The 17,374-nt window shown below is 67.5% G+C and overlaps 1 protein-coding gene across 4 annotated transcripts; it reads right to left on the bottom strand.

Annotated features, from left to right (window-relative positions):
* Positions 1-3,049: 3,049 nt before the first annotated feature.
* On the bottom strand, positions 3,050-17,117 carry MLC1 (modulator of VRAC current 1). 4 transcript variants are annotated; one of them, XM_036311398.1, is made up of 12 exons: positions 16,843-17,117; positions 16,281-16,461; positions 15,147-15,236; positions 13,955-14,008; positions 13,541-13,642; positions 11,167-11,280; positions 10,816-10,887; positions 8,722-8,914; positions 8,506-8,562; positions 8,085-8,207; positions 4,825-4,950; positions 3,050-3,479 (listed from the first exon to the last, which is right to left on the bottom strand). In XM_036311398.1, the coding sequence occupies exons 1-12, from the start codon at positions 16,896-16,898 to the stop codon at positions 3,358-3,360; spliced, it is 1,290 nt and encodes a 429-aa protein (XP_036167291.1). In that variant the 5' UTR covers positions 16,899-17,117; the 3' UTR covers positions 3,050-3,357. The 4 variants fall into 4 exon arrangements, with proteins under 4 accessions (XP_036167291.1, XP_036167292.1, XP_036167293.1 ...); XM_036311399.1 differs by having other exon boundaries at positions 11,185-11,280; positions 16,843-17,111; XM_036311400.1 differs by having other exon boundaries at positions 8,722-8,838; positions 16,843-17,104.
* Positions 17,118-17,374: the final 257 nt, after the last annotated feature.

The following is a 17,374-nucleotide window of genomic DNA, read 5'->3' as shown; positions in this document are numbered from 1 at the left end:
GAGGGCCGGGCTGGGGAGGGGTGGGGAGGGCAGGGGTGGAGAGGGGTGGGGAGGGCAGGGGTGGGGAGGGGTGGTGTGGGGAGGGCAGGGCTGGGGAGGGGTGGGGAGGGCAGGGGTGGAGAGGGGTGGGGAGGGCAGGGCTGGGGAGGGGTGGGGAGGGCAGGGGTGGAGAGGGGTGGGGAGGGCAGGGCTGGGGAGGGGTGGGGAGGGCAGGGGTGGAGAGGGGTGGGGAGGGCAGGGCTGGGGAGGGGTGGGGAGGGCAGGGGTGGAGAGGGGTGGTGTGGGGAGGGCAGGCGTGGGCCGGGCAGGCCATTTCCAAGGGCGGCTTAGAATGCCCGGCGCGGGGGCTGGAATTCTACCGGGAGGGCGGGGTGGGGGGCGGGGCGTGGAGTCCTGTGTGGGGTCCACGCGGCCGTGAGGGGCGCTCACCCGGGAGTGGTCCCGAGGTCCGTGCCGGGCCCCCACCCTCTGCACCGCCCAGCGTCCCGCGGTCGCCCGGGGGGAGGGGCCGCTCGGCGCCTTGTGCAGAGGAGGGGCGCGGGCGGCGGGGGCGCGGGCGCGGGCGGCGGAGGGCGGCGCGGGGCGTGGGGGCGCGCGGGCGGCGGAGGGCGGTGCGGGGCGTGGGGGTGCGCGGGCGCGCGGGCGGCGTGGAGCGCGGGGCGCTGCTGCGGCTGCTGCGGGGGCGGCGGCGGTGCGGGCGGCGCGCGGGGCCGCCGGTGGGGGTGCCCCGGGGCGTGGGGCTGGGCTCCGGGCTGCGATCCGCGGGGCTGCGGGGGCTGGCGGGGGAGCGGAGGCCGTGGCCGCGGGCGGCGCGCGCCATGGAGGCTCGGGGAGGAGGGTCAGCGAGTGACCTCGCCGCCCGGCCCGGATCCCGGGGTCCCGCCAGAGCGCGCGGTTGGGGTCACAGGCGCACCCTGTGGTCAGAGCCCCCCAAGTCACAAAGACCCGAGGGTCACAAGCGGTCCCGCCCCCAGGGCCAGCGGCGCCGGACGGGCTCCGCCCCGCGACCCGCGGCCCCACCCAGGCCGGTCTGGGCCTGCGCCCCGGGTGACCGGGCTTGGGGGCGCAGCGTCCCCCTCTGTGGGGATGGGGGGGGGGTGACGGGGTGGCGGGGCAGCCCCATCCCGCGGAGGCACCGCGTGGCGCGGCACGCGGGTCACCGGAGGGGTGCGCTGCTGCCGGGAGTCCCGCTCCCCAGGGTCCCGCCGCTCCCGCATCTGCGGAGGGACAGACCCGCCCCAGTGCCCCCGCCGCGGTCACTTTCCGGACCTGCATGCCACTGTTCTCTGGTTTAACATCGTCTTTCTTTCCTGTGTGGCTTTCCGAGATGCCTGCAAACCGAGGGTCCACCTCCACTGGGTGGTGGGTCCGTGGGGGAACCCTGGGCTCTCGCCGCCTCCCTCCTGGCCTCGGGGTCACAGAATCCAGAATAAATGGAAAGCGGCGCCCCTCCATCCGGGTCCTGGGTTTACACCCGGCCTCATCAGGACCTGCAAGGAGGTACCTGGGACACAACATTCCATAGGCCACAGGCACCTGCACCTGCTAACGGTCCCTCCTCGGGCAGCACTAACTACAGCAAGAAACTGACTGAGGACGATCACCTTTTCCAACCCCACCGGCCGGATTTCTCAAGTTCTCTCTGAACTAAAGTACAAGCCAGCTTGAAGCCCCAGGCGCCCCGATGCGGCTCTAAGACTCTCTGAACCCCCACGAAGACCTGGGCACCCGGGGCATCCCCTGGGGTCCTGTCCCCATTCAGGGGCGGCCCCACCTGCCACCGCCTGGGAGCAGCAGGGAGAGCCGCCTGGCCCCTCGCCCACCCGCCGAGCCTCTGGAGCTAGCGGACGGCAGGGGTGCCAGGGCAGGGGGTACCAGGGCAGGGGGTGCCAGGGCAGCGGCTTTGATGACCCCTTGGCTGGCACGCTCCACCTGTCAGGTCTGACCTGCACCCTCCCATCTGACCGTGACCTTGGCAGCTTGTCACCTGTGCTCAGACGTGAGCCAGCAGGGCAGACCAAGTCCCCCACCAGGCCCGCCCCTGTCCCGCCCCAGCCAGCAACGGTTCCTTGGTTCCCTGGGACGCGGTGCATGTCCCTGAGCTGAGGCAGCGGGAGCCTGAGCCTCCCGGCACGGCCTGCCCTTTCCCTCCTGGCACTGACGGACACGTAGCCCTGGGGGTGGGGGTGCGCACAGCTCCCAACCCGAGCCCTGTTCCCCCTCAGATGTGCTCCCACCGTGGGATCTCCTGGTGCCACATCAGTTATTCTGATGACTCCAGGTGCCCTGGGGACAGACGCACACAGACTGCTTCTGGGCCATGATTTTAATCAAAGCAAATGTTATTCTCACACCCAAACTGCCTGCAGCCCAGCAGGTGGAGGTGACAGACAGAGACCCGCCCAGGCCAGACCTCAGGGGAGTGAGGACGGAGAGGAACTACTTGTTAGGGGATGTGAGGCCTCCGGGGCAGCTGAGGGCAGCGGCCTGGCCCAGGTCGCCGAGGCTGGGAGACGTGACCCCGTCAGTTTTCAAACCCTTCTGAGCACGCCCCCCCAACAGTCACTGAGCCGCACAGTGGACAGTCCACCTCCATGTGGCTGACAAGGGCTTGGGAGCGGGACATGAGGGGTGACAGGTGCCGACAAGCGCCCCCGTGGACCGGCGCCCTGAGCAGGCAGGCGCTGCTGCAGTGGCTGGGCCAGGGGAGGGCAGCAGGGGCAGGTGGACAGCATGGGAGAAGCGTGGAGGAGGCTGCCCTGTGCCCGCGCTCTGGGCGCCCCAGTCGTGTGGGGTCTGAGCACAGGACAGAGCCTCAGGTCTGCTCTCATCAAGGAAACAGCGTGGGGCGGGGGCTCGGTCAGCAGAGAAAGGCCGAGAGGGTGGAGCCGGTGGCCCGCTGTCTGCACACGACAGGTGCTCAACCAAAACGGGCAGGAGCCCGGCCGGGGGGCTCAGGGGCTGAGCGTCGACCTATGAACCCGGAGTCACGGTTCGGCCAAGGGCACAGGCCGGGGTTGTGGTCTCAATCCCCAGTGTGGGGCGTGCAGGAGGCAGCTGATCAATGATTCTCATCATGGATGTTTCTATCGCTCCCTCCCTTCCTCTCTGAAATCAGTAAAAATATATTTTTTAAAAACCCACAAAAAGCGGGGTAGGAGCCAGGTGAGGTGTGGGAGGAGTGAAGCAGGCAGCAGGCACGGTGGCCAGGAAACTGCGCAGACCAGCGCCAGAGCCCAGCCCCACACGAGCCCCCCTCACCCCGCACAGAGCTGACCCGCCAATCAGACGGAACAGTCAACCTATGCCCATTGGGAACAGACCCTCGGCAGCCCGACCGCCCTCAGCGGGAAGGGGTTAGAGGAGTAGCTCGAGGTCACGAGGCCTGCGCCGGTCTCCGGGCCTCACTGGGCCATCTGCACCACCACGGCTCTCCAGGCTCGCTCCTTGTCGAACTCCCTCGGGGGGCTCCTGGCCACCTGCGACAAGACAGGCACAGGTCATCACCGGGCAGCCATACGCAGGCAGGCGGCTGCGGGGCCTGGCAGCCCTCGGCCTGGGAGAGTCTGCCCTGGCCTCCACAGGAACAGAGTCTGGGCTGGGGATGAGCTCTCCCCGTGGCCACATGCTGGCTCTGGGGGTGGGCCGTGGCCTGGTGTCCAGAAGGCTGGGCTCCTGGGGACCCACATCTGCTCACGAGGCCTCTCTTCCTGCCGGTTCTCAGAGGGGCCGGCCCCTGGCAGAGCCAGCACCTGTATACAGTAGGTGATTGATAAGTACTGGCTGATGGGGGGACAATACACCATAGCACAGGAGTAAGTGGGACTTCCAGGCCCTTCCTGGGGGCAGGGGATGCCACCCCCACAGAGAGGGGTCTGGACCTGGCCTGGGACACTGATGCCATTGGCCGGGGCCTGACCCCAGGGAAGGAGGATGCTCCGGGTAGCGGTCCCCCAAGACCTGCAGAAATGGAGGCAGCTGTGGGCGGCTCCCAAGTCCTTCCCCCAACTCTGTACCCTAGTGTCAAACACAGAACCAGACCCATCGCTTGTACAGCAAGAGACAGAGCCATCCCCACAGAAGACCGACCACAACCAGGTCACAAGGAAACAGTGGGTCTGAGACTCTGGGGTGTGTGGTGGAGGGAACAGTGGGACGGGATGGAGGGCAGTCACTGAGGACGGGGCCCCGGGCAGGAGCTGGTCCCAGGAGGACCAGGAGCAGCCTGGTGGGGACACAGTGCCAAGGTGTGCGGAGCACAGGGCGTGAGACTGAGGAGCCTGGGTGGCTGGGTGGGAGGAGCGCCCAGTGCACTCGGGGGCCTGCAGGACCCTGCACAGGGCATCCTGCACCTGAAGGGCGGTGGGCTGGGGTCCCATGAAGCGGGACTGGGTGGGCTGCCCACAGGGAGGGAGGGAGCCTCAGCCATCAGGTGTGGGGACAAGAGGTGGGATCTGGGCGAGTCCAGGTGGCCTGAGCCTGAGCCTGACCCTCTAGAGCAGCGGTCACCAACCGGTGGTCCTTGAGGTCCAAAAGGTTGGCGACGGCTGCTCTAGAGCCCGCCAGCCAGAGGTTGTGATGCCACGTCTGCCAGGAGCGGGGCCCCTCCCACAGAGCCATGCCCAGAGGCCCGGGGGAGCCTGGGAGGCCGCGTGAATCCTGGCACATTCCCAGGAGTAAATCAAAGCATTCAGTCCGGGGCATGTCTTCAGGGTGGCCTTGCGTCTGCCTGGCTTTAAAAACCACACATTCCTCTCCTCTCGCTTCCTGGGTCCTGAAAGAAGGCGGCGAGGGTGGGTGCCACCTCCCGGGCCTGGGACTCACCTCCGCGGGGCGCTCCTGGGGGCGGGCCACGGTGAAGCGGGCGCACTGGACCACGGTGCCCGTGTGCAGGCTCGCCTGCACCACCAGCTCCAGCAGCAGCAGCAGCAGCAGCACGTCGTAGGATTGCTGGTGGGAAACAGGTGTGAGCAGCCGGCCACGGCCCCCCACCGGGCCCTCAGTCCCCCGTGACCCCCGACCCCCGACCCACCGGCCCAGAAGACCACCATGGGAACCTAATCAGAGGACCCTGGGTGCTCAAGGCCATTGCCACACGCAGGCGCAAAGGCCAGGACCCGCGATCGCACTGCACACCCCATGCAGGCGCCTTCCACCGCCCAGGTGCTGCCATCACTGCTGGGCAAGAAGCCTTTTGTCTCTGGTTGAAGATGGTGGTTGGCAGCCGGGCTGGCAGCTGTCTGTGCAGCTGCTCTGAAGAGCTGTTTGTCTGATGGCTCCTTGATAGCCATGGCTCCTTGGTCTGCAGTAAGGTCTCTCATATGCCTAGACAGTGATGGCAAACCTGACACGCATGTCAGAGGTGACACGCAAACTCATTTTTTTGGTTGATTTTTCTTTGTTAAATGGCATTTAAATAAAATAAATATCAAAAATATATAAGTCTTTGTTTTACTATGGTTGCAAATATCAAAAAATTTCTATGTGTGACACGGCACCAGAGTTACGTTAGGGTTTTCAAAATGCTGACATGCCGAGCTCAGAAGGTTCGCCATCACCGGCCTATGACCACTCATGTCTTCTCCATCTAACGCCAGCGTCCAAGGACCTGCGCCCCCACAGCTGGGCGGCGAGGAGGGTCCAGGAGGAGGTACCCCACAACCCCGCGGCCAGCTTCCTGGGAGCACGGAAGCCGCCCGGGGGCCGCACCCCCTGCGCGGGAACCTCAGTGCCGGGAGCAGGGATCCTTCCGCCCGAAGCGGCGGCGGACTCAGCTCTGCTCCGGGTTTAATGGGCACAAAGGGGCCCTGAGCGGCCGGGCAGTCTCCTGTGTCCCCCTCACAACCGCCCGGCCAGCACGGGGGCCGCGGACCCGCCCGGCCACGCCGCAGGGCTGCTCGGTGCATGTGGAGAAGCCCGGCCGCGAGGCCCCACAGCTGTCCTCGGGGTGGGGTGGGGCGGCGCCACCAGTGGCACCTCCCGTGTCCAGGGCAGGACCGCGCGGCCACAGACTGAGGACGGAGACAGGCCGGGGAGAGCCACCCACACACGGGCCTCTCGGATGCGGGGCGCTGCCCACCGACACCCCGGAGAAAGACGCCCCCCACGCTCGCCCAGGTAAAGAGGGTGCGGCGCTCGCCTTTCTATTACAGCCGAGACCCGGAGCAGGTCAGGCACGTGGGTGAGTTCACCACACACAGCAACCGGCTCGCGGAGCTGAGGCCACTGCTCGCGATGTCAGAGCCACCAGAGATGCAGAAGGTCAGAGGTCACGGGGAGGAGGGGCGGGTGCAGGTGGACAGAGGTCACGGGAGGAGGGGCGGGTGCACAGGTGGACAGAGGTCACGGGAGGAGGGGCGGGTGCACAGGTGAACAGAGGTCACGGGAGGAGGGGCGGGTGCACAGGTGGACAGAGGTCACGGGGAGGAGGGGCGGGTGCACAGGTGGACAGAGGTCACGGGAGGAGGGGCGGGTGCAGGTGGACAGAGGTCACGGGGAGGAGGGGCGGGTGCAGGTGGACAGAGGTCACGGGGAGGAGGGGTGGGTGCAGGTGGACAGAGGTCACGGGGAGGAGGGGCGGGTGCAGGTGGACAGAGGTCACGGGGAGGAGGGGCGGGTGCAGGTGGACAGAGGTCACGGGGAGGAGGGGCGGGTGCACAGGTGGACAGAGGTCACGGGAGGAGGGGCGGGTGCACAGGTGGACAGAGGTCACGGGAAGAGGGGCGGGTGCACAGGTGGACAGAGGTCACGGGAGGAGGGGCGGGTGCACAGGTGGACAGAGGTCACGGGGAGGAGGGGCGGGTGCACAGGTGGACAGAGGTCACGGGAGGAGGGGCGGGTGCAGGTGGACAGAGGTCACGGGAGGAGGGGCAGGTGCAGGTGGACAGAGGTCACGGGAGGAGGGGCAGGTGCAGGTGGACAGAGGTCACGGGGAGGAGGGGCGGGTGCAGGTGGACAGAGGTCACGGGGAGGAGGGGTGGGTGCACAGGTGGACAGAGGTCACAGGAGGAGGGGCGGGTGCACAGGTGGACAGAGGTCACGGGGAGGAGGGGCGGGTGCACAGGTGGACAGAGGTCACGGGAGGAGGGGCGGGTGCACAGGTGGACAGAGGTCACGGGGAGGAGGGACGGGTGCAGGTGGACAGAGGTCACGGGGAGGAGGGACGGGTGCAGGTGGACAGAGGTCACGGGAGGAGGGGCGGGTGCAGGTGGACAGAGGTCATGGGGAAGAGGGACGGGTGCAGGTGGACAGAGGTCACGGGGAGGAGGGGCGGGTGCACAGGTGGACAGAGGTCACGGGGAGGAGGGACAGTTGCAGGTGGACAGAGGTCACGGGAGGAGGGGCAGGTGCATAGGTGGACAGAGGTCACGGGGAGGAGGGACGGGCGCAGGTGGACAGAGGTCACGGGGAGGAGGGGCAGGTGCATAGGTGGACAGAGGTCACGGGGAGGAGGGACGGGCGCAGGTGGACAGAGGTCACTGGAGGAGGGGCGGGTGCTGCCAGCCCTCACCTGCTTCAGAACAGGGGACAGCTGCTCCCGCCTCCGCTGGCCGGGACCAGGGCCCTCACCTGGGGTCTAACAGCACAGACGCCTCTCCCCTGGCCTGGCAGCTGCCCTCAGGCTGCCTGTGCCAGGGGTGCCCCATGGAGTGTCTGCAGTGTCAGGACCCAGAGCAGCCCGGCCCCTCCCAGGGGAGCAGCTGGTGCCCAGGGGACTGCATGTGTGTAATGAGAGGAGACAGAGCGCTTGATCCCTGAGTCGGAGGAAACGCCAGGAGAAATCGTTCAGTTTAAAGAAAAAGGAGCCGGTGGACGGACGTGACAGGGCGCGTGACCTGCCTCCGGGTCTGACTTCTGAGCGTGAACATGTCTCATGGACTCAAAGCCACGGTGAAGGGGAAAAGCACCAAATCTCATGGCGGAACAGAAACGGGAGCGTCAGCATCGCGCGGGTGGCACCACAGCACTGGGGGCACTTCCCTCCCAGGGCCTGAGCGGAGGGCAGGGGTCGGAGGGACACGGAGAGCGCCAGACACCGACCGCCCCAGGGACACGCCTGCAGCCGGTTGTAGAGGAACTTGCACCTTGAGGGCTGGCGGGTAGTCGGCAAACACCTCCAGGACACGCCTCACGCTGAAGGTCAGGTAGCCCGCGGCCGTGAAGAGCAGCGGTGCCGTGAGGCTGCAGATGGCGATCAGCACCTCCACCTGGGGGGGCAGGCGGCCGTGGGGGCCGGTCAGCTCGAGCCACGCCTGCTCCACGCAGCTCCTGATCACGGTCGGGCGGGTCTCGTGCCAGGAGTCTCAACGTGGGCCCCTCTGTTCACACGGTGAAACCGCTCCTCCTGCTGCCGTGAGACCTGCCCTGCACCCGTCCCACATCCACAGCGAGGCTGCAGGTCGCTACCCGACAGACACAGGATGAGCCGAAGCTGGGCTCCTCCCCCCAGGGCAGCCCCCCCCCCCCCCCCCGCACTCCCCCACCCGCAGCCTGGGTCCCACCTACCAGGCACCTGCTGGGACACTCTGCTGTCACGTGACTGGCAATGGCGCCTGGGAAACACTGAGAGGGGAGAGAAAAGGAAGACACTGGAGGCGACAGGCCCAGGAGCGGGGCTCCCGGCCGTGCCCTCCTGCCCGGCGTCCGATGGGAGCGGCAGGGTGGCCAGGAGAGGGCCGTGTGGCCACGCCAGACGGAGGAGGCCGCGCTGGAGGTACTCACGGCCACGAGGATCCAGAAGAACGTCACCGCGAGGTGCGGGCTCGAGACGGCCTCGTGCACGTTCAGAGTGATGACCCCGCCCAGCACGGCGGAGACGCCAGCAACCACTTCGATGACCTGTGGGCGACAGTGGAGGCAGCGTCCCCGGGGAGGTGGGCCCTGACGTGGCCGGCAGGGCGTGGGGCGCGAAGAGCTGGGGCGAAGGAGCGGCACCGTTGGAGCCCGAGGACGACTTTCCCAGACACGGGACACGCACCCCCCACCGGATCAGCGGGGGCGCTGCCGCCTTCACGGGGGCAGGACACGGGACACGCACCCCCCACCGGATCAGCGGGGGCGCTGCCGCCTTCACGGGGGCAGGACACGGGACACGCACCCCCCACCGGATCAGCGGGGGCGCTGCCGCCTTCACGGGGGCAGGACACGGGACACGCACCCCCCACCGGATCAGCGGGGGCGCTGCCGCCTTCACGGGGGCAGGACACGGCCGGCGGCACGTGCCATGGGCACCTCGAGGGAGCGGGCTCCACTCAAAAGGCCCGAGAAGGACAGACAGTGACGCCCGGTCGCTGTCCACAGACTGAGGAGGGAGCCAGGCCCACAGCAGCCAGACCGGATGTGCTCTGGCTTTTACGGCAGAACCACCCCCCAGGCAGGCTGCTGTCCTGACGGAGAGAGGCCACCAGGAGTGATTCTAAGCGCGACGTAACCCCAAACACCTCTCGCCCAAACCTACAGGCCACAGAGAAGCCCAGACGCCAACTCCGGTGGGAGGCGAGCAGCTTGGTTACGGGACCAGCAGACGCAGAGAGAGACTCAAAGTGAAACGAGAGGGTGGCCACCTGATGGATCCTCCAAACAGGGCGCCCAGGGGCAGCAGGTGTCAGCCAGGACTGTGTGCCTCACTCACCCCACATCTGCAGCCCGCCTGCACCCGCACCCGCACTTGCACCCACACTCCACCCACACCTGCACCCACACCTGCACCCACACCTGCACCCGCACCCGCACTTGCACCCACACCCCACCCACACCTGCACCTGCACCCACACTCCACCCACACCTGCACCCCACCCCACCCACACCTGCACCCGCACCCGCACCTGCACCCCACCCCACCCACACCTGCACCCGCACCCGCACCTGCACCCACACCCCACCCACACCTGCACCCGCACCTGCACCTGCACCCACACTCCACCCACACCTGCACCCCACCCCACCCACACCTGCACCCCACCCCACCCACACCTGCACCCGCACCCGCACCCGCACCCGCACCCCACCCACACCTGCACCTGCACCCACACCTGCACCCGCACCCACACCTGCACCCCACCCCACCCACACCTGCACCCCACCCCACCCACACCTGCACCCACACCCCACCCGCACCTGCACCCACACCCCACCCGCACCTGCACCCCACACCCCACCCACACCTGCACCCCACCCGCACCTGCACCCCACACCCCACCCACACCTGCACCCCACCCGCACCTGCACCCCACACCCTACCCACACCTGCACCCCACACCCCACCCACACCTGCACCCCACCCGCACCTGCACCCCACACCCCACCCACACCCGCACCCCACCCGCACCTGCACCCCACACCCTACCCACACCTGCACCCCACACCCACCCACACCTGCACCCCACCCCACTCACACCTGCACCCCACCCACACCTGCACCCACACCCCACCCACACCTGCACCCACACCCCACCCGCACCTGCACCCACACCCCACCCGCACCTGCACCCCATACCCCACCCGCACCTGCACCCCACACCCCACCCACACCTGCACCCACACCCCACCCACACCTGCACCCACACCCCACCCGCACCTGCACCCCACCCCAATCACACCTGCACCCCACCCACACCTGCACCCACACCCCACCCCACCCACACCTGCACCCGCACCTGCACCCCACCCCACCCACATCGACATCAATCATCCACACCTGGCAGCTCCTACGATGTGGTGCTTTGGCACCAACCGCACTGCAGGAGCCGCGATCCCCACAGACAGCGCCCTGCCCTCCCCCAATAACAGAAGGAGCAGGAAGACGGACGCCCTTACGGAGTAGGCTTTCAGGACCCGCGCAGGGAACGCCTCGCCGGGCAGCGTGCTGGCGCTGTCGGAGCTGGAGCCCTGGAGAGAGAGACGGGTGACCTGCCTGCGCCCTGTGCTGGGGGCCGCCCCCTTTCCCTCCCCCACCTCCTTCCCCTCTCCCCACTCCCCCAGCTCCGGCTAGTGACCCCCAGGCCTGCGAGCAGCTCAGGTAAGCGTCTTTCTCACAGGTGAGGAAACGTTCCTGCCCCAGCGGCACTTTCCACAGACAGACCGGCCTCTCCACGGGATACTGGGGAGGTCAGCACAACACCCCCACCCCCCACCCCCCGCCCCCCGCCCCGCACACGGCCCGCACACCTGCACACGGCCGCCCACCTGCCGGCGGGACGCCTCGCTGGCCCGCGCGGAGACGATGACCGTGGCCGCCATGAGCAGCTCCAGCAGCAGCAGCAGGATCAGGTTGAAGTTGATCTGCAGGGGCCGAGGGGGCGGGGAGCGGGGCTGAGCGCCTGCCTCCTCTGACCTGTGACCTGGACCCCGGGCACAGGGCTGGGTGCCGCCTGCGGCTGATCCAAGCCTGGCCCTGGTCCATCCTCCCTGCCGCCGGCCCTCCAGGGCCCCTGCTCTAAAGAGAGGAGCACCCCCTGGCTGGTGGCTCAATGGTCACAGCCTCGGTCCCTGGACCAAAGGGTCTCGGGTTCGATTCCTGGTCAAGGGCTCGTGCCTGGGAACAGGTTCCCTCTGTGGGGGAGGCAGCCAGTGGGTGTGTCTCTCACATAGATGTCTCCTTGTCTCTTCTCTCCCTCCCTCCCTCCCTCCTACCCTCTCTGAAAGCAACAGGGAAAAAAATCCTCAGGTGAGGATTTGAAAGTGGTAACAGTTAGAGAGGGAACCTACATTCACCCCGAAACCTGTGCACGTTGCCAAAGACCGAGGCCACCGGGGCTTTGGGGCGCTTCCCACTTCCCGCCCTGCTGACAGGTATGCGCCTACCTCTGTACTAATGTCCAGAGTCACGTCCGTTAGTGCTCACAGAGCCATCGCTAAAAAATGTCAATTTGTGTACAAGCGGGCCAGTCCAGGGCCTGCTGCCCCTACTCAGGAGGCTCCCCCCAGCGGCCCTCATCACCCGGGGCCAGGTCCCCAACAGCCAGGGGCAGCCCCCGTCCCGGAGCCCAGACACTTCACACAGACCGTCCTCAGCTGCTCCCTGCCTGTTCCTCCCTGAGACCAAAGCGAGGGCTCCCACACCCCTGCCCTGCTGTTGCACCCCCACCCTGCTCCTGCGCCCCATCCCTGCTCCTGCGCCCCCACCCTGTTCCTGCGCCCTCTCCCTGCTCCTGCGCCTCCACCATGCTCCTGCGCCCCCTGCCCCCCTCCCTGCTCCTGCGCCCCCTGCCCCCCGCCCTGCTCCTGCGCCCCCTGCCCCCATCCCTGTTCCTGCGCCCCCTGCCCTGCTCCCCTGCCCCCAGCCCTGCTCCTGCGCCCCCGCCCTGCTCCTGTGCCCCCACCCTGCTGCTGCGCCCCCCCCTGCTCCTGCGCCCCCTCCCTGCTCCTGCGACCCCTGCCCTGCTCCCCTGCCCCCCTCCCTGCTCCTGCGCCCCCTCCCTGCTCCTGTGCCCCCACCCTGCTGCTGCGCCCCCTCCCTGCTCCTGCGCCCCCTCCCTGCTCCTGCGCCCCCCGCCCTGCTCCTGCGCCCCCTGCCCTGCTCCCCTGCCCTCGTGTGGCCTCAAGGCCCCTCCTCCTGGGGACTGTGAGCACAAACTGTCATCTCGGTGGCCAGTGTCCCTGGACCTGGCCTCCCCACACCTGGACGATGGTAAACCTACATCTCAGACCCAATGCAATTAATACGCTTGCTCTACAGAACTTGCATCAAAACACAGCGTGGACTGCCACACCTTCAGGGCATCTGGGAACTGACCACCTGTTAAAACGGCCCGGTAGTCCCAGGAAATCGGCACAGCCCTGACGGTGCCTTCTGACCACAACATGCAACGTGGGAGAGCGGTGCGAAGTGGGTGACTCGTAAAAATAACCACCGGGCGACGCTCACAGGGCACCCCTGGTGCGAGCCCTCAGCAGCCCTACAACCACCCAAGTAGCCAACCATCTCCCGTGCGGACCACACGGCCGGGCGACCGGGGTGCGTCTGTCCATTTTGGTGGCTTGTTAGCCGCTCAGCCTTCCTCGGGCCGCCCCACCGTTTCCCAGGTCCCAGAGCCGGTGGCTTTCTGGGAGGACCCTGGGGTCCCCGTGTCTGTGAGTCGCCTCTGGCTCTGGAGCGAGAATGATGGCTCTTCCGTTTTTCTCAGAGGCGCCCCTCACCACCAGTGCGTCGCAGACTCGATGAAACACAAGGTGTCCCCCAAAACGCAGACCCACTGAGTAATTATTAACTCCAGGGGTTACACTCAACAAGGAGAAACTCCGTTGAGCTATCAGCTGTTAGAGTGGGTGCACGCTGTGGGGGACCCCTGCCTGTCACCATGCCCGTTAACGTCTAAGAACTCGGGAAGGCACTGAAATGGCATCAGTCAATCCATCCGCTGAGTCAGGAAAACGTGAAAGACAATTCCCTCCTCAGAAGGATGAACAAACTCTCCACTGGGTCGGACGAGAGCCGTGACACAGGTACACGCGGCAGCAGCCACGCGCCCCACAGACTCGGCGGCAGGAGGCCCGGGAGGAGGCGGGAAGCGTGAGGACCCACGTGGCCCCGGCGACTCACGTCGATGGCTGACGGGTTCAGGACCAGTTTGCATCCAAACCAGATCAGACACGTCGTGGTGACCGCGAACGTGGAGACGAACAGCAGCTGGAAGCTGGGGACCTGGGAGAGAAGTCGGGTGTGTGCTCCTCTGCACCACACTAACCCCAACTCCAGGCCACTCGTGGGGAGGCCACGGACTCACTCCCGGTGAGAGGGTGGGGGCTCGGGCTGCCGTGGGCAGTGAGGTGCACCCACCCAGGCACACATGCATGCACATAAGTGTACACACGTGCACACGAGTACACGCACACAAGTATGCGTGTACACAGGTGAGCACACACGTGCCTGTCGGCCCCACAGGGCCTGGTTCCATCTGCAGCCACGAGCCGTGCGGCTGCCCAGGGCCCAGCGACTGGACCGAGCTGGACTCACCACGTCGGCGTTCCTCCGGGAAACAGCGAGGCTCACGACGGCCGCGGGGATGCACTGGAAGAGAGAGAGCCCGTGAGCGGGCCAGTGAGCGCTGAGCCTCCCAGGCCCGAGACGGTCGGTCGCAAAACCAGGGTGGTGGCCACGGGCCGGCCCTGAGAGGCCCCGTCTGCAGAGTGGCTGTTCGGGAAGAAGCGTCAGCTTCCTGGCGGGACGGGAAGGGCCCCTGTGTGACCATGTCCAGGTGGACACTCGGAGGCGGAGGTGGTCCCTGCGGGAGATGGGGCCCCAAGGGCAGACGCTGCAGGGCGGGAACTCAGGAGCCGAGCCCCAGGGCGTTCTTGTCGGGGCCACTGTGACCCTCACCGGAGCAAAGACAAGGGAAGAGGGCAAGTGTGGGGTGTCGGGTGGGGAGGTGGACAGAGGGGGCCAAGGGGCCTCAGGGGCCACACCACGTGTGGCTCTTGGGGGTGACGCACCTGCAGACGCTGCCGTGGGCACAGCACAAGCTGAGGGGCGGGGCCTGCGGGGCCAGAGCAGTAGTTGGATGGGGAGGGGGAGCCCTTGGGACCCCATGACCCCTGTCACTTGAGGGGGAAGGGCATTGCCAAGATCTACGCCGGGACCCCCAGCCTAGACTGGTGCTGCCCTGAAGCCATCAGGGTCAGAGGTCAGGTCACTGTGGCCCCAACAAGGGCTGCACCAGAGGTGAGGACAAAGGTCACCTGGAAGGTTCTCCGAGAGGCAGGGCGGGCATTAGAGCTTTGTCCTGAGGCAGCACAGGCCGCCCAGGGCGGGTGGGAGGGAAGCTGTGTCAGTGGCTCAGGTGTTAGAGGACCTGGCGGGGCTGCAGCAGGAGAGCGGGCAGGCGGGAGGGCAGGTGAGAGGCCCCGCGAGCCCAGGGCGTGCCCGGCCGGCCAGTGGCCTGCAGTGGGGCACAGCGGGGAGGCCTGGGGCAGCCCAAGTCCCCGGGGCCTGACTCCGAGAAGCCAGAGACCAGGGAGCCACTTCCAGCCCAGGAGGCCGCGGCGGGGCTCAGACTCGCTCATCGGTCGTTTTCAAACGTCATGAACCCCTGAAGCTGAGGCCCCAGAGGAGGTGCTGACTGCCGAGGGCCAGCCACGGGGTATCTCGGAGCACACACCCAGCCGCACCCCAAGCTTCGGTCCAGGACCCGCCCGAGGGCACTGCTTACCGAGCCCGCAGCGCAGCGCAGGTAATCCATCTCAGAGGGGAACACATTCCCCAGGTACAGCGAGCACCCCGAGGTCACCAGCAGGCAGCTCTGCAACACAGCACGACTCAGCACGGTGCCTGCCGGCACCACACGGCACCTGGCCCCCCGGCCCCGCCCCCGCCCGGGGACAGCCAGGGCCCACCCTGCCCTGTCGGGCTGTGGGCTTCAACATTGACTTGGGGAAGAAAAGGAGGGGCCCTGTCAGAATCTAAGGGAAGAAATGATGCCTCTCCCAGAAAATGCCCTCCCCCCACCAGGGACAATTTCGGGGCCTTAGGACCCCCACTCCCGGGTCCAGGCACGGAGCCTCGTCCAGCTCAGGGCCCGGAGATGGGAACTCACTGCAGAGGGTGAGGCTGCGGGGCGGGCAGGGGCCTTGTCTGTTGCACTGTGATGGCAGTGCTGGGGCCTGGGGCCTGGGCCGAGGAGACACGACCCACACCTACGTGAGGTCGGGCAGCGGAGCAGGGGCTGGGGCGTGGCTCCGAGTCTAGGACCCCGGGAGCAGGAGCGGGGGGGGCTTCCTCAGTGCCCCATGGGGTCCTGGCTGGGGGGAGGGCAAGCAGGACTATCGGGGGTGCTGCCCAGGGGTCCGGAGGCCTGGTTCCCAGGTCACCAAGCTCGTCTGAAGGTGAACGTCCCAGGAAAGTCCCCTCCAGTGTTTGGTCCCCCCAGCCTGACTCCCAGCTCCCTGCTGGCTGTTCTTGGCCCCTGGGCCTGCTCTGACACCATGGCCCTGCCTCCCACCAGGGGACACCGTCCCCCGGCCACTCTGCCGGAGGCTCCTCCCACCCCTGCAGGGTGACTCCAGACCCCCTCCAGGAGGCCACCCCAGCTCCATGCATGACCCTGCGGACAGTCAGGTGGGCCCTGGGCTGTCCCAACTGTGGCAGGACCCAGGGCAGCCAGAGCCCAGCGGCCATTGGGGCTGGGGCCACAGATGCAGGTGAGCGGAGGACCGATTTGGAGACCAGCCCCCCGGGGCTCTCCGGAGCAGGGTAGGGAGCAGCTCGTCCCACGAGGCCTGGGAGCGGCATCGGCCAGGGCACACCTCACGGGACGATGCCTCCGTGGCCCTGGCACGCGACTCACCCCCATCAGCACAGAGAAGACCCACGTCTTGTGGCTGAAGCAGGTGGGCAGCCTCGACGACAGCGGCAGGTCGCCGGCCTTGGTGTCCGCGTAGCCCTCTGCGTCCGGCCTCCCGCGCTCCAGGGTGGCCGTCCGGTCGTAGCCGAGCTCCTCCCGGCAGGACTCCTCCCGCGTCATGGCGCTGGGGACAGACTGGCCTCGTTAGTGCCGCCCGGAGCTGTGCCCGGCGCGCTGCCCACTCTACTCCTCGCGGTCGCTCTGGAAACGCGCCGGTTAAAACAAGTTCCCAGTGAGGGAGGGCCGTTCACAGCAAGTCCGTGAACTGAACAAGAGACTCGCTTGCTTCCTCCCTCAGCCCCTTTCCCAGCAAAGCCAGCCCGCCTCTGGGTTCGGGCGGGTGCTGGCCCTGCGTCCTTCACCCCCCACGTCCCAGGAAGCGCTGGCTCCTCCACGCCCTTCAGCTGCTCAAGGTGGTCACTGAACTGTCACCCCCACCCCACCTCTCTCTCTCACACACACAGGTCCCGTCCGTCTGTCTGTCTGTCCGTCCGTCCGTGCTCACCTCCCCGGGCTGGTGGCGCCGGTCTCCGGGTGGGGGGCTCGCTGCTGCCCAGTCATCCTGCCGGGCCTTCCAGCAGCGACTCCTCAGGGGGAACAAAAGCCCAGCAGATCTGCGCGGGGCCAGGAGCAGGAGAGCCTCGTCCTGAATGTCAATGAGGGGAAGCCGTGACCCTGGGAAGTTCTCGGTGGTTGTGTAACTGCCGGCCTTGCCAGGGCCTGGATTCGCTCCGGGAAACGGAGGGGCCGCCCCGGTCCCACTCAGCACAGGGAGGGCGTGGGCGCCGGGGGCGTCTCAGAAGAAGTGCCCCCGAGGGGATCCCCCGGCACAGAGTCCCGAAGGCGGAGGCCGCGCTCTGTCTTGGAGACGTTTTATTCCCAGCGCCCTTTTCCCATCCCCTGTGGTCATACGAGGAAACCGCCTGCACAACAGCACGCACACGCACACGCAAACACACACGTCTGTGCGCAGCCCCGGCCGGGTGGCCCTGGCCTGCTCCGGACTCTGGCCGGCCGGCCGGCCGGCAGGCAGCCCC

This window comes from Myotis myotis, unplaced genomic scaffold, assembly GCF_014108235.1.
Source record: "Myotis myotis isolate mMyoMyo1 unplaced genomic scaffold, mMyoMyo1.p scaffold_m19_p_54, whole genome shotgun sequence".
NCBI classification, from domain to species: domain Eukaryota; kingdom Metazoa; phylum Chordata; class Mammalia; order Chiroptera; family Vespertilionidae; genus Myotis; species Myotis myotis.
The sequence above is the reverse complement of the archived record's forward strand: the minus strand, read 5'-3'. Positions and strand labels throughout refer to the sequence as shown.